Raw genomic sequence first — 21,057 nt, 5'->3', positions numbered from 1 at the left:
GAGGTCTCCTAACTCTGAGCCCTGAAATACTTCCCATCACTAGTTGGTGCTGCTGTTCTAGCCCCCTGGTAGTTCCTTTACTAAATATATGCTGAATGCCTTGGGTTAGCAGAAAGGATACAAAAACAAGACAGGACCCATCCAAAGAGATAGCTCCAGTCTACGGAGAAGACAGCATGGATTTCTATTTCAGCAACAGCAAGGAGTGAGGGAGAGGGTACTGAGTGCCCTCCATTGGAATGGGGACAGAAGAGGGGACCTGCCCTGGTGGGACACACTACACAGGATGGCCCTGTTGGTTGCCTCTCCTCACTCCAGGCTGCATGTGTCCAACAGGCAAGCACTGGTGGAAAGGAGAGGAGCACTTGGGTAGCAGACTTCAGCAGAAAATACATTATCCATGGAGATGGTTATTCCTAGCCTGAGAGCCTCCCATTGCCCACCAGGGGTTGGTTATGGCCACTCAGGGATCCAGGGAATGCCCAGGTAACCTCTGGAAAGTCCTGGAGATGGGGCAGTAAGGGTTCCCTTCAGCGGGCAGGTTTGTCTCAGGGGCAGAGTCACTGTGTTTAAATCACATCACTTCTGGTCACAGACCCCAGCACCCAAAGCCTCAGTGTGTTCCATCTACCATAATGAAGCTGCAGGTATGTGTGGACACTATGTACACACGTGCATGGCACCCCTTATACCTCACAGAAGCCCATCTGGCAAGTGTGTGACCACATCGACGTCATGGATGGGCAGGGCCACAGCTGTGCAGGCACTCAGCCCCTCAGTGGTGAGGGCAGGGTGAGTGGGGCTCCCTTGCCTGCAGCAGAGAGCCTGGGTGCAGAATCTCAAGGTGCACGGGCACCTTGCCACTGGACAGGAGAAGGTCATGGTGCTCCCTGCTTCCAGGAGTGTGAGTGCAACCAGCTCTTCTCTGACAAATGCCACTTCTGCCTGCCTGGCATGCTTCTGCCAAGCTCTTGGCATCTGCGTTGGCCTGCTGTGGTAAGCTCCTTGGCCAGGCCCCACCCTCCTCTCATATGTCACACAGCTGCTCACACAGCACTATTTTTAAATCCCACTGTTGCTAAGAGGATTTACCAAGAAAGCCCTGGACCAAAGGACAAAGAGGGCTCATGTAACGAAGAGCTCTTGAAAGGTTAGCCTGCAACAGGGAAAGGACTGCAAAGCAAAGGGCAGGCAGGAAGGAAAAACAACAGAAGGGAGGTTTCAAACACATGTTGCTTTTCTGTCAGACCCCAATAACTTTTGCTTCAAAAATAAGAATATTTTGTTTGTACAAACATATATGCTGTTGTCCAGTGCAAGTAAAAAGTAAAGCAAGGAAAGACAGAAGAAACCCTGGACGATGGGAGGTGGGAAATGGTGGTTTCACTGAGCTTCAGCACTGGGAGCAAGCGGAGAGCAATTCTGTCTCTCTGGAAAGTGCCAAGGAGACCAAAGTATCATTGAAAAACTCAGACCCGATATGCTGAAGAAAGAACCCGAACAAAGAACTGGGCTGCTGGAGTGCAGCAAGAAGAGGTGTGTCAGCTGAGGTTGCCGCTGAAAGGCAATGAAACCAGGCTTTCAAATACAGGCGAGTGAAATCTTAAAGACAAGTTTGCAGCTTAGATGTCTTTTCCCCGTGAATTCCACAGGCTAAGCCATAACCCACAGCAGAGTATCACTGGAAATGTATCCTCTGCTGTGGTCAAGCTCCTTGGCCAGGCGTGTGTGTGTGCACGTGTGTGTGTGCACGTGTGCGTGTGTCCCTACTGATCATGGCATATACAAAAGCCACCAATAGATATTGAAAGAATTGTGTGGTTTTTACAATCTTACATAAAACACTTTACACAGAAGAAATGACAGGTACAATCTACTGAAAATGCATTTTTAAAACAAGATCTGTAGGCATTTAATGCAGGAGAACAGATGCTAAAGAAGTCACTATCAGTCTCACAGTACTACACTGCAGCTCCCTGAGGCCAGCACCTGTCCTGTCCTGTGTGGCACAACAGACAAGCAGACACCAGCGGGTCTTACAGGAGTTAACTCATCACTGATCAGAGCACATGGTGTTTCCTCGGAGAGCCTCATCTGAAGGAAGTGCACCATTACCACTGCAGGACAGCACCTTACACATCACGTGGCTGGGGCAATGGGCAGCCAGCATACCACAACCCTGGCCCCTGGGCCCTGTTCTGGCACTTGGTAAGCCTGGGTTGGACATGAGCTCCTTTTCTGTACTAGCATCAGTGCCAGCCAGCAAGAGCCTTGGAGCTGGCTTATCCTGAGGGAAGTAAGTCTGCTGCAGGCCCAAGCTCCTCTTGTGGGATTTGGGGCCTTTCCAAGATTATTCCATGAACTGCAGTACATTTGCCCTTGGCCAAGAAGGCTGGATGGTGCAGAATGTAGCTAACAAGTGTCTCTTCACTCCTCTTGAATGGAAAGACTTCGATGTACCAACTTGATGGGGAGCGGGGATAGGAGCCTTTTGAGTGTTAACTGCTCCTACTGGCAGGGTGTGGATGGGCCGTGCCATGCATGCTGAGGGCCGGAAGAAAGACAGTGGCTCTTGTCCTTGGCACCATACTGGCTCACGGCTGTGTCAGGACAGTGACATCCCTGTGCGCAAGGCAGGGCAGGTTCAGTGTGCAGAACTTGCCTCATGAACTCAGGGGACAGAGACCCATGAGCCTTGATGTGCAGATGCCATGTGTGACTTCAGAGCTGCCATGACCCAGACATTGAGAACTCACCTTCACATTTTAGAGAAGCAGCAGCTAACTGACAAGGTTGAAGAGCAGGCAAATGATCAAGCAGAGGGTGAGTTGCCTGGAGCTGAGTGGAGGTGGAACTTCCCCAGCACTGTAATATCCTACACTTCCATGTGGTTCACTCTAACGTGGTTAATTTTACTAGCTGAATCGTATTTCTAATAACAAAAAAGTCACAGACAATATATTTGAGCTCTAATATTTGGGACCTTCACGCTTAAAATCTGTGAAGGAAAGGATGTCGGAGTATGAGAAATCAAGGTAGGAGACCAAGCTGGTAGAAAAGGAGCTTCTCCAATACAAGAATAAACATCCCTTGCTAGGTCCTGTGCCAGGCTGTTATTTTTCTTATCTCCAGCTCAGTGCAAAGCACTCTCAGTGAATCCATAAATGCACAAAAGAACAAATAAAAGAGTAAATATAAGAGCAGTCCTTGACTCCCAACCTCTAAAAAAGATGGTCCACAGAACAACAGGAGCAATGTTTGTTTCCAAGAAAGAACACATTGGAAGAGGTGGGTTATATCCATGTTTATACAAGAAGCTGCACTGAGAAAATAAGGCTCACCAACAGAAATTCATTAAACCGAGAAGAACCAAAATATTTCACCTCCCTGTTATCCCATTGCCACTTCTCAACCTGACAGCTCTGTAATTAGAGCCGAGGTCTTATGCTGCTGCTTCATTTTCCAAGTGGGTTTTGTCTCTTGCAGCTGCAAGGCTTTTTGCCAGGGGCCCCAAGACCAGGCGTCAAGAACTTCTGCTTGTGAGAATCAAACCAAGACGCTGCCAGTTCGCCTCTGTTCCCAGATGGGCAGCTTCCTCCTCCTCCCACAACACTCTCCTTGAGAGTGACAAGTGAGAAAAATGCCCATCTTAAGGAACAATAATTTTGTCATGTGGTCATCCTGGGATATCTGAGGAGACTGGTCCTAGTACCCAAAATTTGAGGGTGCCTACATCCCCTTTATAAAATAGCCTTGAATTTCCACAGAACCTGTGACATTCCCAAATCTTGATGCAACCCTGAATTATTTATAACACTTAATGTAAACAGTAGCTACATTGTATTGTTTGGGCAGTGGTGACAAGAGCAGAGTCTGTATAAGCCTGTTAGTGAATCAATTCATAAGTTTTCTTCTGAATATTTTCTGTGGGATGCTGCACCCTTGGATATAGAGGGCTGCCTGTATTGTGTATTTCTTCCCTAGTTACCCTATATGCTAGACTATAAAGTGCTTCTGCTATATAACACAGTGTATATGTATCCCTGGAATATCTCACATTTTACAAAATCCAACACTGAAGACAACAGAGTGTTTGGGGAAAACTGGTTTGGTACATTGTTCTAAAAACTAGTATCTTCCAAACACAATAAAAAACAACTGGTATGGTAGAGAGGTGATCTGGCCACCCAGGCCAGGGGCTCTGTATAGCTGCTGGCTAACAGAGCAGATATTAAAACTACAAAAACAATAGGGAGAAAGCACAGTGACGTTTTAATTAGAGCAAGGCTGGCAGATGTTGAGGTAGGAGGAAGGAGTAAAATCTGCCCCACGCCAACAGTCACGCAAGTCTGTGACTGCATCCGTCTGGGGACGGGGCCTCGGGGGAAGGTAACTATTATGATTTCACCAAACAAAACCACACATGTGCACACCACACAGTCACAAGAGCTCAGCCTACAGTGCTTTCTACTCTTGCTCAGGTTTGTCATTCTGTTACTGGGTCTTGTTTCCTTTGCTTAGCAAAATTTCTATCAGCCAACGAAACTTTTGTCTTCACAGATATCTCACTCCTTTTTTTCAGTCTTAGAAGAGTTAACTCATCACTGATCAGAGCACATGGTGTTTCCTCGGAGAGCCTCATCTGCTCCGGCTCAGTGCCCTGCACAAGGCCACCACTGCTGTTGCTGTGAGTGGAAGCAGGCCCAGAACCAGGGGCAGGGGCTCAAAACCTGGACCTCCCACCCCACATCCCAGTCCTTCACCAAGAAAGAAAATATTCCGAGAGAAAGATGCAAAATTAAATGGACAGAAAAGTGCAAATACTTACATATAATACGTTGGATAGAGTCCTTCAAAATACCAGCAATGTTTTTTGGCCTCTGTGCACTGGAAACAGAAGCAGGAGAAAGTTTGTCAGGGGTAAGTACCTTGCACGCTGTGAAGCACTCGCGACAGCAACAAAGAGGGAGGGACACAGCTTCCAGGTATGAAAAGCAGGAGCTTCAGAGAGGCAAAGTTTAGAGAAGGACCCCCCTCCCCTCTCTCATGAGCATCTAGTTCTTTTTAAATATTCAAAGAGGAGAAGGAAAGGCCTATTTTCTTATTATTTTTCTAGTTTGTTATATCTCTAAATGTAGAGTACAACCATTTAATCAAAAAGGGAAATAAAGGCTGGGAATTTAGCTCAGTGGCCTAAGCACCTGCCTGGCAAGCGCGAGGTTGAGTTCAATCTCCAATACCAAAAAAAAAAAAAAAAAGATAAATAAAAACAATCTTTTGCAGTGCTGGGTCTGAACCCGGGACCCTGTGCATGCTGCTAGCCAAATGCATGAGCTACACTGCAGTCCCAGTTTAAAAATATGTCTACAGTGTTACCGGACAGGTTAGCAAAGAACAAAAGAAAGCATTACAAAGGTTTCTATCACCCTCTCTGTTTTTGTTTTTGAAAGACATTTCCCATAGTTTTACCATTTCCACACTTTTGTATTTCACAATACTCACTGTGAAATCAGTCAGCCTGCAATGGGGACCCAGCTGCTAGACTGTGTGAGACAGAATCACACAGCTGCACCTGGAGGCCAGCAAGGCCCCTATCTCCCACCCAGGAAGACACAGGGGTAGGAAGGCCAGGGAGGACTTTGAGAGCCTCCCCTTGGGGTCCCTTAGCCTGCACTATGGGCCAGGGCAGGGGAGACCTCACAGGCCATGCTTGGATTATACCCACCTCCAGTGAGTGTCACCAACAGCTCAGGAGCTCTGAGGCAAAAGTGAAGCCATCCTCAAGACTTCCTGAAGTAATTTTACTCAGGCCATCTACTTTTGTAATTTGCAGCCTCCTACGTGGAGACCCAGTTTATCGGCCCAGGTGTAAACACAGCTTCCAGCACAATGTGGTGCAGAGTTGTTGTGTGGGGATGCAGAGCAGGGCAGACTGGAGGCCTCCTTACTCAGGGAGGGAGCAGACCTGCTTCTTTGGTGCTTTCCTGCCACGCTCAGCCACTAGCAAGGCAGAAACAGACCCCAAATCCACAGCAGCATGGGGGGTACAGGCAGGTGATGATGCGAGGCCGCTAATCTACAGGGTCATGAAAATTATGTAAAAGACTGGCACCCTCGGAACATGATCTAAGACACCTGGAAGCACTCAGGCAGCATACAGTGACCCAGTTTTATTAATGGAAAATGAATTTAATTTATTTAAGGCTCACTCCAGTCCAGTTCAAGAAACAAAGTTCAGACAGTGAAAGAAATCAATTTATTTTGGCAGGAAGCAAAATTTCAGGTCTTGCCCTAGCTCACAACTCATCTCACCAGTCTCCTACAGTGAACTGAAAATGGAACCATCTTTGCTGGGACACAAAACCAGTCTTCTGCATTCTGTCACCACCAGACAGGTGAGCTTCCTGGAACCTGACATTTCATTTCTGGGTAATCAGGAAGCAGTGTCCCAAGGTCAGAGGTTTGAGTCTGAGGCCCTCTTCCCCTTTGGTCCCTGGCCATGTCTCAAGGTCACTTGCAGTATCATGTTTGGAACCAAAGAGCAAACTGGGGGTGCTCAGGTAGCCCTGGGAATAAAACCTACTGTCTGGAATCTCCCTGACTCAGAGTCGCTGATCCAAATCAGGGCATCCCATCAGTATCCGGGTGTCACATCACTGAACTCCCGAAGTAGCAACAAAAGCAGCATCACTGCATCTCACACAGCATTTTCATTCCAAATGATTTTTACACTTTTGGCTTCACATTGTCTCTGAGGCATGTGGCTGTTGGGACACCATACTACCCATTTGGAAACTGAGGCCTCAGTGGGTTCTTCTTCCAAGTCACAAACTTTCTCCATGGCAGCAGCATTCACCTGGGCACTGCTTCTCCCAGACCAACTGACATTACCCAAGAAGGCTGCTTTGCCCACCCCAGCTCCAGCACTGGCCTTTGGGGTGGCAGAGAGCCCAGGAAGATGTCACAGCCTGATGCCAGTGGGACAGAGACCCAGGGAAGCCTGGTGTCCCAGCCTCAGCACCCAGCTACATGAGTGGGTCATGTGTGTTTGTGTGTAGAGATGCACATCAATTGTATGTGGTGTTTGCAAGTCACAAATCTTTACTGAAAGAACTGAATTGTTCCACACAGCACACCTGAGGCATGGCTGTAAGAAGGAAACTCAGGCGTGTCTGAAACATTTCTTATGAGCTCTCAAAGCTACTGGTGATCTCCCTCTACAAACATGAAGCACTACATGCACAGTGTACATTCACTGTGGTATTATTTCTAACAGAAAAATCCTAGAAATGAGACAAATTCCCATTACAGAATGCTGGTTAATGAGCAACAGCATGTCTGTATAATGGAGTCTGTATAATTCAGCCAACAAGAATGAAGGTCTCCATGCCCAGAAAAGAGATGAATTCTAAAATACAGGCTCAGTGAAACAGCATTATGCATAAGGTTATGACCAGTAAGTTTCCTTTATGGAAAAGGAAATTTACACATTTGGTTTGCTTTTTACAAAGAGCCCTAGCAAGTATGTAGGGGAAAAATAATGACAGTGCTTGCTCTCGAGGGCAAAGTGGAGTAGAAGAGATCAATCAGGATGAGGGTGAGCTTTCTCTGAGGATATACTTAAAAGCACTTTTGAACTGTGTGTCTTTCACATTTAAAAACACAAATGTAAGCAGAAAAGGCTTTAAAACCACGCTCAGGAGCTGGTAGAGTAGTTAGTGTAAAGAGTGTGCTGGGGGTTCAACTTCCAGGTGTCATGAATAAGTGAGTGGTAAAGGCCACCTTAGGAGATGGAGAGTGTGTGCAAAGGTACTCGTGGCAGGGCCACACCAAGGCCAGGGAAAGGGTCATTCTTGCCCCGTTCTTCCTCTCACCTCCCAGAACTTACTTTCTGGTACTTTTTCTGGGGTATCTGGTAACTCACTTGTGTTGACTTATTGGTTACTTGCACTTATAGATATTTGTCTTTTATTGTTAATGACCTTTTATTGCTTCTCCTTAAGCCACTCATACAACAGGTATTTTGAAAAATATAACCTGGTATAAATATAGTCTGTTCTCTATAAAACCCTCTTAAGAAAATATTTCCTGAAACAGAAAACACCTCTAAAATTGGGCCATCCTGCATTAAAACAGTTCCATTTTGCTGCTACTGAAATGAGTGTCAGCTTTTGAAATATTAGTATTCAGGAAAACATCCTGTCTGGTAGCTGGAGGCTCAGCTGAGAAGCGCCAGAGTTTTAATGACATGCACATCCAACATCGCATGGAGGTGGATCAGGCTTTATTCCATTTGAAAGTCAGACAATAGAAAGTAGCAGAGGTCATAATGTCTCGTTAACTGAAAAATATGGAATGCAGGTCCAGAAATGCTGATCATTTTTGTTAGTAAGCTTTTCCTTAAGTAAATATCAGGCATCAAAAACCACCTGCACACCGTTCCAAGGGAATATAGGCTACGGTTAGACTGCAGAGGATGTTCCACAGGACAGTAAGTGCAGAGGCAGCACCCGCAGGAAAGATCTCTGGCTTGAGTACCAGCCCCACCAAGCCCACACCGACGGAGGGAGGCAGGGTTTGCCTATCAGTGCATGCCCAAAGCTGGATGAAGCTCTAGACACTGCAAAGCAGGTGCTGAAGCCACAATGCACAGTGGGCTTGTGAAGGGCGGGGAGGGGTTTTTCAGAGCACCCACAAACTCTTATGGGCTTGAGGCAGCCCCACCTACCCACAAGCAAGTGGGAAGCTGGGGAGCAGCGGAAAAGCCAGGGCATCCTGCTCCCCTGAAGACTGCGCCAGATTGAGGGGCGGTGAAGGCCCCCGAGGAAAGATGAACCCTGACAGACCCAGCAGCTGGGTGCAGGCTGCCCTGCTGCTTCCCTGCCATGTGGCCAATGCATCTGTGTCTCAGCTTCCTAGTTCTGAAATAGAGTTGACTCTTCCCTGCTTAATTTTGGAGAATCACACATATCTAAAGAATTTATCAAAATGTCATGTGAGATCATGCCGCGTTTGCTGACCCTCATGGCATCTCACCTCTGTCCCTAGGTGAGTGCCTTGAATGAAGCTTTCATAATTCTCTGGTGTGACAACTTTCCAGGCTCATTTTATTGTGACCACCTATCATCTAAGCAGAAACAATGCTTCCAAACTAAAAGTGTAATCTCTTAACATTTGTGTGTCTAGATTTCCAAAATACCCCTGAAAACAAGCCCCTCTCCAAAAAATGTTTAAACTGCATATAAACTAAGAAGAAAAAAGGCAATTTCAAAAGCCAGGGCCTTTACACTGAGCTCCATCTCATCATTCACTCATTTACTCACTTATTTTTATTTATTTATTTATTTGTTTGTTTGTTTGTTTATTTATTTATTTATTGAGACAGGGTCTCACTATGTAATGCAGGCTGGCCTCAAACTCTTGGCCATCCATCTGCCTCAGATTCCCAAGTGCTGGGATTACAGGTATACAGCACCATGACCTGCTATTCCATTTTATTTTATTTTATTTTATTTTTTATTTTTTATTTTTTTATTTTATTTTGTTTTGTTTTGTTTTATTTTTTTATTTTATTTTGAGACGGGTCTAAGTTCCCCAGGCTAGGCTCACATCTGTGATCCTCTTGCCTTAGCCTCTCAAAGAGTGCTGGATTCGCAGGTGAGCACTAACCATGCTCACCAATTTCCAAACAGTATCATGGAGTCCTAACGATAAACCATCTGCTGAAACAGAACACATTTGTTGGGAGAGGGCAGCTGCTTTTTCTTACTGATGAGGCATCCTTAGTGGTCAGAATACTGTACCAGAAATAAGACAGGCTCTCAGCAAATCCACAGTATGATATTTGTCACACGTATGCTGGGGATAAAGCTACAATGTCCACCAGAAGCCTCATGTGTTCAGAAGCAGGACTTTTAGAGGAGACTGGATGGCGGGGTGTGTATCATCAGAGACTTCATCCGCTAAAGAGTTCAGTGCCAAATGTGCTCTCAGGAGGTAAAGTCTGATCAGAAGAGGCAGTCACTTCCTCTCAGGCTCCACACTTAACTCTCTGCTTCCTTACCACCATGATGTGAGCAGCTCTCCTCTACCAGGCCTTTCCACCCTGCTGCTTCTCCCTTGGAACCAGCTGACCACGAACTGAAAAGTGAGCCAAAATAACTTCTCAGCTAAACTGAAGGTGTTGAGTATTGTGGTCCAGCCATGAGAAAGTAACTAAGATAGAAACTAACTACAACAGAGACAATAATAGGCACAGCCCTGATTTCTTTAAGAAATCAAGAGAAGCAACACACAATGCATGAACTAACAAAATATCTCACATTCCAAGGAACATCACTGTCAGACCAACCCAACTGAGAGACTCTGGTTTCCTGGAGTCCATAATTTGTCTGTACCCAGGAAGAATGCCATTGTCTGTTAGTTAAGGACTAGGATACCTAAAGACATCCATAGGCTATCCTAAACCCAGTTCATCAAATTTAGCCAGGATCCAAATACATAGCCCACAAGAATAAATCTTCTAATCTCTAGCAGCTATCCTCATCATGACATAATCATGATCTTCCATCTGCGTGTGCAGGATACCAGGATGCAGGACGCCACTGAATGACAGAACACTGTGGCCCCCTCACTTCTGAGTTACAGAACAGCTGTACCGCAGAGAGACGTGGCTGAATGTGACAGAGCCGAAACTCTGACATTGGGGCAAGGAACAAAAACAAGGTCTGGAGAATTAAATCAACATGGGTTTTTCCTGACTTTCACCTCTTCTCCTTTAGTTACTGCCGGAAATGAGGTGAGATCTCCAGGTGAACGGTAAACAAGCAATGAGGAAGTGGCTCACTAGGGACAGAAGAGCCCTCACTGACAGAACTAGTCATCTTCACACAGCAAGAGAAGGCTTTGTTTTTTTTCTTTTGGTGTTTGGTACTGATGACAGAAATAAGGGAGAACGGAGCAACATCCCCAGATGTTGAAAGTAAATGCCCTTTTTCTTTTTCTTATTTTTTGAGACAGGGTCTTGCTATATATATTTCAGGTTAGGTTCTGAACTCACTATGTGGCCCAGGTTGGCCTCTGACTCTTAGTGGTCCTCTGTCTCAGCCTCCCAAGTGCTGGGATTACTGATGCGTACTGCCGTTCCCAGCTATTTTATTTTTAGTAGAGTCTTACCAGATTGCCCAGTGTGTGCTCACACTTGTAATCCTCCTGCCTCTACCTTTTGAGCACCTGGTATTACCTAGGACCTGGCTGAGAGGGCTTTTATTCTACTTATCATCTCAGTAGTTTAGTCAATGTCTGTCCCAGGTTTGTAACCCCATGATTTGCTCCCAAATGGTGGGAAGCCCCAGGGAGATGCACCCAGGACTGCCTCCATGGCATGGGGAGGCTGTCACATGTCACAAGCTGCTTTCACAGTCACTAGATGCTGAGCTTGACACACAGGCCTCAGATCCAGGCAGCCCTTTTCCTTGCTGGCCCAATTAGAGTGGCTCATTCCTTTCCGAACAGTCTGTGAGCAAAGAGGTCTCTTGATGACTCAGGTTAAATGCTTAGGACCAGTGACAGGAGAAAGGGCATAGAGGGGACTGTTTAAGCCAGAGCAAGAGTACATGTGGGGAAAACAGGCCATTATCTCAAAAGCCACAGACAGGAATGATCACATTTTAAGGTCCTGAACTGAAACTTTCATCAGTTCCCTAGGTGCTATTTAATCCCTGGCTCATGGTCATTTTGGTTTTCAGGGTCATCTTTTTGATTTTTTAGAAATAAAAGCATAGGCTTCTCACAAGCATCATTTGTTAATGAGAAGAAAACAGAGGAACTGTTAAGATTCTCTACCACCATTAAAAAACAAAAACAAACAAACAAACATTAGCAACTCACGCTCTGCCAGCATTGTTCAGCGCTGCCCTCCAGTCTCCTGACATCAGGAACAGGGACCCTGTCACAGTAAGCAGCTCAGCCGCTCAGCCTGAGAAAACCGATTCTCACTGTTCACTCCAAGCAGAGTCTCTGCCTGGTTCGGTTTTTAACCACAGAAATGTCTGGGAGCAGCTAAGGGTCCTGACCAAAGCAGTAAAAATATCCATCTGCTGCAACTAAAAATTAGTCAACAACCAAAACTAAAAGGCAAGCAACTAGAGAAAATCTCCAAAAATAATGAGCTTAAATAATACAAAGTTTATACAATTCATTAAGAGAAAGGCAGCCGGGCAGGCGTGGCTCAGCGGTGCACAGCACAGCCTCACCTTTGTGCCAGCCCCATGAAAATGAAATGGGAAGAGCAAAAAAGAAAAACAAGAAAAAACACAGTGCTACATGGGAGATTTTTTTCAAAGAAATATAAAAGACCAATATACTTATTTTAAGAAACAGTATTCATTAATAATCAAGTAAATGTAAATTATGTTATGGTTTTATTCTATCTAAAAGGTAATAACAATAAACAATCCAGAGATCCTTTGTTGATGAGGGAAAAAGACAGGCCACATAAAGCTGATGAGAAAATTAATTTCTCAAGAGAATACTTTTTCAATACATGTCAAAAGTCATTGAATATACATAACCTGTGTAATGTTATTACATTTAACCATGGAAATATAACTATTGTGAATAAGTATTATTTTAAAGAAACTGGAAATAGTCAAAATTTCAAAAGAAAACTTGTGAAACTTGCAATTTTAGATATAAAATTTCAAATTAACTTTCAATACAATTTTATGTAGCAAAATTAAAATGCTGGCTAGTGTCTTTTAGTGGGCATTTACTTTCAAATTATAGAGAAACATTAATATGGGAAAATTTTACTAGTAAAATAATATATCTAGAATTGTGTATTACTGTTACATATCATAAAAGAGAAAAAATATGTAATGATACGTGTACCGGGCTCAGGTTTTAAATCAGTGATAGAGCACTTGCTTAGCATGCATGAGGCCCTGGGTTGGATTCTCACAAGAAAAAGAGTGAGAGAGAGGAAGAGAGGTGTTAGGAAAGGAGGGAGCTCAGGAGAGGAAAGGAGAGAAAAATGTGGTTGTGTCAAGATACTGACAGTAGATTATCTTTTAGGGGGTACTAAAGATGATTTTTTATGTATATTTTGGTAGTCTCCAAGTTTTTGTATTCATATTGGTGTCTTTGTAAATCTCAACTAAATTTCACTTTAAGAAAGCACGCAATGTAAAAAGTAGAAAGTAGATATAAAGATATTTAAAATATGTAAATATAGTTAATGAAAAGTACATTATTCAATTAGAAATTGAATAAAAATGAAGAATGGAGCAAAATTTATGAAAAATGCAAGGGTAGAAAATGTTTATTGAAATTAGCATTCACACAGTGAGCAATTAAAGCTGTATTTATACAAATGTAAGAGCACAGCCCAAGTTTATAGAGTTATTTTTGGATGATGTGATTTCTTTACCATAATCTTAAACATATCCTTCAATTTAGGCCAGAGGAAAGAGGTACATAAGAGTCCTAGATTAATGCAAAGGATGAGATCCACTGAAAAACCCAATATATACTAGGACAATCAGCAATCCTACTCAGCCCCATAAGAGTCCTGAAAATCAGGCCATCTTTTAAAAACATCTTTAAAAAACATCATTATCAGTGCCAGGCATGGTAGTGCACACCTGTATCCTAGCACTCAGGAGGCTGAAGCAGGAGAGTTGCTGTGAGTTCAAGGCCAGCCTCAACTATATAGTGAGTTCAGGGCCAGCTTGAACTACACAGTGAGACATAGTCTCAAAAAAAATCATTACTGGTCTGGGGATTTAGCTCAGCTGCACAGCACCTGCCTGGCAAGCACGAAGTCCTGAGTTTGATCGTTGGTACAAAAAAATAATATATCATATAAACCAGGATTCATAAAATAGATGGCCCAAGTGCTAGTTCAATTTACCGAGGTTTAATTAGTATATCATTAAAATCACCCTTTCTAAATGTAAAGCTTGATGAGCTTTAGAGTACCTACATAGCTACACTTCCATCACCTAGCCTGTCCCTGTTCCTATGACATCATCAAAGCAGGTGCCTTCACCACAGGTCAAGTGGTTTCCCAGGGCTACACTTTGATGTGATAATGAAGCAGCCTCACAACTCCCTAACCTTCTCCCTTTCTTCTCCTCCTCCATTCTTCACTCCCTAACCTGTGGCACCTTCTTCTCCTCTCTTGCCCTTGGTTTGAGTCCCTAGATAACTGAGGCTGATCAGATGGCCAAAGTTGTAAAGCTTTCACCTTTAAGTAACTGTCTTTGTTGAACTTACTTTTTAGTTACTAGAAATACTTAGAGGTGCAACTTTGGGTCACAGAAAATATGAAAGGAATGGTCTTCAGCCAAAAAGGTTTATGTGACAAATTTTCCAAATGTAACAAAAATCACTCATTCAAAAACCAATGACTAGAGACTTAATTAGAATGGTTTGAAAGCAGTGTTAACAGATAGAAATAGCGGTGCCACTGCTATGGCCTGGCAACAAATGGATGTGATCAACCTTAATTATAGGCCTGATTCAAACAGAAACCAAACCTTCAGATGCTTTCCCTAAAGGCCTGATCTGGAAAAACCACTCTTTTAATGTAATCCACAGTACGCAAGTGGATTTGGTCAGCTCCCGCTTTGCTGGGACTAAATACCCAATGACAATAACTTAGAGGAGAAGACTAGTTTGGCTCACGGTCATTCCGTGGTCAACTGGCTCCAAAGAAACAGCATTGGAAAGGCTGGCAAGGAAAGTTTTCCATCTCATGGTGGAAACAGAGCAAAACAACCCCAGAGAAGCAGCAGAAGGGAGCCAGATGTAGACCCTGAGGTCACACCTCCACGTCACATCCACACACACTCAAAAGTGTGATCCACTAACATTCTATAACTGAAATGCATACTCCTCTCCAGTTGGGCCTCAATCTTTGCCAAGCTTAAATTCCAAGGTTAATCATCAGACTAGGAACAAATGTCAATTCCCCCCCCCCCCCGTGAACAGAAATACCTAGAAAGATTAAGAAGTGCTACAGATCCAAGAGCAAAATGCCAAAAGAAAAAGAAATGGGTAAGGGATAAGGATTTCCTAATAGATTGTGCACTACCTGCTCCATTTGACTTATGTTTTAGCAGGAAAGTTACCAGATTCTCTGCTGATGTACAAAGTCATGAAAGTCCACATTCTCACAGGAATGCATGGAAAATTTGAGATTGAATGGGATTTTCGAGCTGAATAAATGATGGTGTTATCCACATTTTAAAGACTGTGAACCAGTGGTGATACACACTTGTAATCCCAACACTCTGGGAGGCTGAGGCAGGAAGATAGCAATTTCAAGACCAGCATGAACAACTTAGTGACTCAGAGAAACACTACGTCAAAAAGGGTGCAGGGTGCAGAGGCTTTGGGTCCCACTCCAGTACTGAATGGAACTATAGGACCTATTAGAATGAATATGTCGCACTGTCCTGCTTGCTCAGGTCACCAAATGCTACAAGCATTGAGGTCTTCATCTACAGCAGTGATGGCAAACCTATGGCACACATGCCAGTGCAGGCTGATAGTATTGTTGAAAAGTCTAAAAGATTTGCCATCATTGCTCTACAGAATGGAGAAAAGCATTCCCATCTTTCCTTGGGCTTAAATGAAACAACACATGCAAAGTACCTTGCACAGGCCAGCTGGCACCTGTACCAGTCACACTCTGCACCGTGCAGATTGATTCTGAGAACCACGGTCATGTAAAAGTCAACCAAAAATACAGTTAAAATGCACTCATGTCTCTATGGACTGTGAGAACTGAGAACTGGAATTCAGCCATGGTGGATTAGAACAAACCAGATGTTAAGAAGGAATTACAGGGGTTGGGGATTTAGCTCAGCAGCATAAGCACCTGCCTTGCAAGCACACAGTCGTGAGTTTGATCCCTGGTACTGGTAAAAACAAACAAACAAAAAAAGGAACTCCAATAGTTACCACCACAGCCAAGAAGCCACTAGTGTGGTAATAGGTCCAAGACAAAAAAGAGACACGAAGTGGTCTGAGGCTGCCATGTCCATCTTGAACCTGATTTCTTGCTATATTTTTCCTGAGAAGCTATGGGAAACACACAACATATATCAGTTATTATTCTTTACTCCTACTAAATTTCACATCCTCCCAAGTCTGGTAATAAAAATTTTCATAGAATCTAGAAATGTTTTCTAAATTAGAGTCCAAAATCTATTTTCTTTAGCCTAGGAGACTGTTTGTTATCAAGAACTGATTTAATTATAAATGTTAAAAGGCTAAATTTTCATAGTCAAGTTTGGAGGAAACACAGGGGCAATTCCATGCTGCCCCAACAGACTATATATTGGCATGTATGAGCCAGGCATGATAGTGCATACCTATAATCCCAGCAGTCTGGTAGGCTGAAGCAGGAGGATCTGCAAGGTGGAGCCCAGCCTCGACAACTTAGTGACTTAGAGCAAGACTCTGCCTCAAGAAAGAGGGAGAGAGGGAGAAAGGGAAGTGGGGATGGGGAGGGAAAGGGAAAGGAAGGAAAAGAAAGAAGAGAGAAGAAATAGAAATATAGTTCCATGCAAAGGCCCTAGGTTCAATCCCCAGTACAAGAAAAAGAGAAAGTGTAAATATCCCCCTTAGTTGGTGGTTACCTGTTAATGTTCCCAGTGAATGCCTGAAACCACAGATAATGTCAAACCTTGTGCATACTATGTAACCTGTGACCAACTGTCCTATAAATACTTACCTTCAATAACTTTAATTTGTAAATTAAGGAAGGAAGAAAGTGGCAACAATAACTAACAGTACAATAGAACAATTGTATCTCTAACATCAGGCTGCAGGAAATCTCTTTCTTAGGGTTTGGGTCCTAAATATACCCTAGGGCCCAGTGTAAAGGGCTTGGTCCCAGCCTAAAGCACCACTGGGAGGAGTAAACCCTCAGGAGGCTCTATCGTGGAAGGGGATATTGGTGTTACAGGCAGCTGAGCCACTTAGAAATATTATAGGCAGTCAGACAGGGCTAGTCTCTCCAGAAAACTAGCGCAGAGGACCAAATGTCTCCTTGGAGGAGACACTCCTCTCGCTGTGGGTCAGATCTCAAGACAGAAGGCAAAAGGAATGCAACCACACCCTAAGTATAATCGTAGGGATTAGATATGGATCACCTTGAGAAGCCAGGAGTCACATCCTAACCCCCCACAGGAAGAGTCACTGATCTGTAAAAATGTTCACTTGTTACGTGACTTGCTTCCCTGATTTGTCCTTGATTTGGTCAATTTTATCTAAAGTTATTGGTTGACCATAGCTCTGTCGTACCTCATGCCCATCTGCCTCACAGAGTTCCCAGTTTTCCCCACCTCAGACCTGCCTCACCTCATGGTTTTGCTCTATCAAAATCCCTAGAAAAGACAGAAGCTCTCAAACAGAAGCTTTCTTTCTCTCGATAAATATTTCTGCTTTTAACCTCCATTGTTCGTAAAATTCACTCTCTGATTTTAGAGAACACGAACTTGTACTGGACAATAGCAGGCCAGGAATTTTGTTCCCCTATATCATTGGGACTGAGCCTCTTCCTCACTTCCTCCTTGCTTTCCACCCACAGTGGGTGAGCAGCGTGTCCACCACACACTCATCATGATGCACTGCCTTGCCACGGACCCCAGTACAAGGGTCCAGCCCACTTGCGGACTGAAACCTCCAAAGCCCTGAGCCAGAACAAACCTTTGCTCCTCACAGTTGCTTGTCTCAGGAGACATTCTGTCACGGTATCAGAATGCTGATGTATGAATGCACCTACAATCCCAGGTGCGGTGAATGCTGCCTTGTCCCAGCTCCCTCTCTGACCTGCTCTGCTCATCTCTTAGGGCTGAGCTCAAGTGTTCATGGCATGAGAACCAGAAGGCACACAGGGAGGGCCCTGAACACTGAGCCAAGAGTCTTTGGGAGGTCAGCTGGAATCACAGAACCCACATTCTACCTTGGGACATTCTCTGTTAGAAAATCCACATGAACCAATGCAGTGGTGACAGCCATGAGGTCACTAGCCCTTGAGCAGAAAGGCTCTGTCACACAAAGTAGCTTCTTGTTCCAGTTTTCTGGAATATCAAGTATAATTGTAGGCAGTTAAGTTAGATAAAAATTAATGTACAGTCAGAGAAGGACTGAGCTCTCAGTAAAACAGTGAAAGATGTCACCAAAACTGTGGTCAGAGGCGCATTTGAAGAAGGCCAGGCCTTGAGATTAAAGTCACAATGGATACTTCACAATTGCATACTTCCCTCAGGGATGAATAGAAATTTGAGATTATACTACAATTCTTACCCCTACTCCATTAGGTCCAGATATACATCAGACACCTGGGTAGATCACCAGAACACCTGGACCCATCCTTTTCCCAAAATGTTACCATTTTAGAAGTCAAAATAAGTCTAGGTTAATGATGCCATATGCCCTTGCTAAGTGCCTGCTTTTCTGCTGGAACAGTATTAGCATAGCAGCTATACTTGTACTCTTATTGGTTGGTTATATTTGACGAGGGTTGTACCCACTCCATGATTCTGTGCCCATCTAGTGATTTTGCCCTATAACACATTGTAGGAAAAATGACCTCAGTGGCAACCCACTCAGGACCCTGTCTCTCAGAAGCTGTTCCTATCACCAAATAACCCTTTGCTACTCCTAACCTCTTTTGTACTTTGAAATTCACTCTTCAATTTCAGGGAACACAAACTTGGCACATCTGACATCAGGTTGGGAGTTATATTTTGCCTACATCAGGATGGCGCCTCATCACTATCATAGAGAGCTAAACTGGGTAGAAATATAGTAGGCAGTCAAGTAGGGATGGGCCCTCCAGGGAATCAGAGCACAAAATAAGAAGGCATCAGGACTGTGGCTAGAGACCATCTGAAGACTAAAATCACAAAGGCTAGATTTACACGCTTCCCTAAGGGATGAACAGAAGTTTGAGATTATTGGTATCATCTTTTTGAGATTTCCCATTATCTCATTAGGGGTTAGGTCATCCTCTCCCACCAAGACTAAGACTACTAAAACTAGACTAAAAACTAGACTAAAACTAGACTAAAAACGAGGCTAAGACTACAGATTACCAACCAAGGTTAATGATGTCACCCATAAACCTTGTCACCACTGGATTAATATTACCTAAGTGACTATACTTGCACTTGTATTGGTTAATCATAATTTTGACCCACATTTTACCTGACTCATGATTTTGCTCTATAAAACTTCCTTTGAGAATTGGGCTTGATGGCAACCCATTCAGGACTCCTCCTGTCTATCACGTAACCCTAACCCTAACCCTTTTCCCTATTCCCTTTCCCAATAAGTTTTTCTACTGCTAACCTCCATTATTCCTAGACTTCAGGAAACGTAAGCTCAGCATATCTGACATCTAGCATTTCACCCATCTCACCACCATACTCTTCTCTGAGAATCGAAGTTCAAACTTTGGACCAGCCTCCAACAAAATCGACATCTCCATACAGGTGTGGCTCAGTGTCACAGGGGAATCAGGGAGGACAGAAGTGAGAGCATGAATCAAGGCTCCTGAGCTTGCAGGGTTAACTCTGTCACATGCATGAGATTAACAACAACAAAACCTAAAAGCTTGCCTTGCACTGCAGATCCTGCTAATATCCTCATTTGTTAGATAAGTGGCTATCTCACTGAGACCGTGTTAAAGACTCACTGAGCCAATGTGTATAAAAACGCATAATCTGGCCCTTTCCTACACCACTAAGAAATGACTATCTCCCACAGCCCCACTTTTTCTCCCACTTCAACTACTTCAAACCACTGAGATGAACATCCAGCTCTCAAGACAGCCACCACAGTGCACTCTCACAGCCTGCTCCTAAGTCCACCAGTTGGCCGAATGCTACTCCAGGTTGTACAGAGGCCACCAAGAGCCTGGGTGCGAAGCTCTACCCACACCCTCATCCACAAAAAAAGCTTTTTATGCAGACTCCAGTGCAGCCCCTCTGACCCTCTGCCCTTCTGCCCCCAGGCTATAAGCCTCTTCCAAGGGGCCATGGTAGAACTTGTACTGCTTAGTCACCTCAAGACCAAAAGGTCCTGGGCTACCTCACTACTGCAAAGTCTATTTTGCTGAGACAGAAAAAGAAATCATCCTGGCACTGCCCTCCAAGGGCTCAACTCCAAACTCCGCCCATCAGACAAAGCTCTATTCTTATCTTGTTACAATGTTTTCATACCCTACTGCACCTCTCCATCCTCTCTTTCCTTACCCACCACACCACATCCTGTTATCTCACTCACCGTACTTTGCCAGACACCCTTTCTCATAGAATCCTCACCCCCTCATGCACACCTGGCTGCACCCTCCTCCCCCTTCCCATGCAAGTTGTTCCACAGCCCCTTGTTACCTGACTCTTCTGTGCTGGCTGGTCTGCTGAGGTCAACCTGATGTTCAAAGTTGTAAACCTATCATTTTTAAGTAACTGTCTTTGTGTCTGTGTTTAACTCACTCTTTCCTACCACAACATCTATTAAAAAATCTCTGCAATTATCTCCTATGCTCAGGGTTTCAAAGCACGAGCTTCTCTGAACCAGGGTAGTCAAATAAAGGGTCTGGCTTTCGCTACCTCAAGTGTACTCTTGGTTTCCTGCACCATCTGAAATATTCGGGTATCCTGATTTCCATAATATTGAGATCAACAAGAAAGAGGAAGCGTTCACAAATCCCTAGCCTATGCACCACACTTGGAAGAGAGCTATCTGGTTCCCATTCACCCCACCCTCTTCCACATACTACTGTCATGGTGGTGCTGCTCAGTGTTTGGTGAGGACTCAGCCATGGTCCTTGACTCAAGAGTGAGTCCAACTTCTCATATTTTTATTTAAAAAAAGAAAAAAATAAATAAGATTAAGATAAAAGAGGACATAACACAGGTCAGAACAGAACAATTTAAGTAGTGTTTCACCCCAAGATAATCCAACATAACAGTAGTTACCATAATGTCTCTTTCCTTGAAATACTTGAGTATACCTTCGTATATTACAGCATCAAGA

The 21,057-nt window shown here is 44.1% G+C and overlaps 1 protein-coding gene across 2 annotated transcripts in view; it reads right to left on the bottom strand.

Moving 5' to 3' along the window:
* Vopp1 (VOPP1 WW domain binding protein) overlaps nucleotides 1-21,057 on the bottom strand; it is a 107,119-nt gene that overhangs the window by 33,329 nt on the left and 52,733 nt on the right. Inside the window, exon 2 of one of the 2 annotated variants that reach the window (XM_003470138.5) lies at nucleotides 4,829-4,887. The exons of the other annotated variant lie outside the window; for it this stretch is intronic. Coding sequence (XP_003470186.1) covers nucleotides 4,829-4,887 — 59 coding nt within the window. The remainder of the gene's footprint in view (nucleotides 1-4,828; nucleotides 4,888-21,057) is intronic. 2 annotated transcript variants of the gene reach the window in all.

This window comes from Cavia porcellus, unplaced genomic scaffold (genome assembly GCF_034190915.1).
Source record: "Cavia porcellus strain 051 isolate PalLab524CR breed Dunkin Hartley unplaced genomic scaffold, mCavPor4.1 scaffold_23, whole genome shotgun sequence".
In the NCBI taxonomy this organism is placed as follows: Eukaryota; Metazoa; Chordata; class Mammalia; order Rodentia; family Caviidae; genus Cavia; species Cavia porcellus.
The sequence above is the reverse complement of the archived record's forward strand: the minus strand, read 5'-3'. Positions and strand labels throughout refer to the sequence as shown.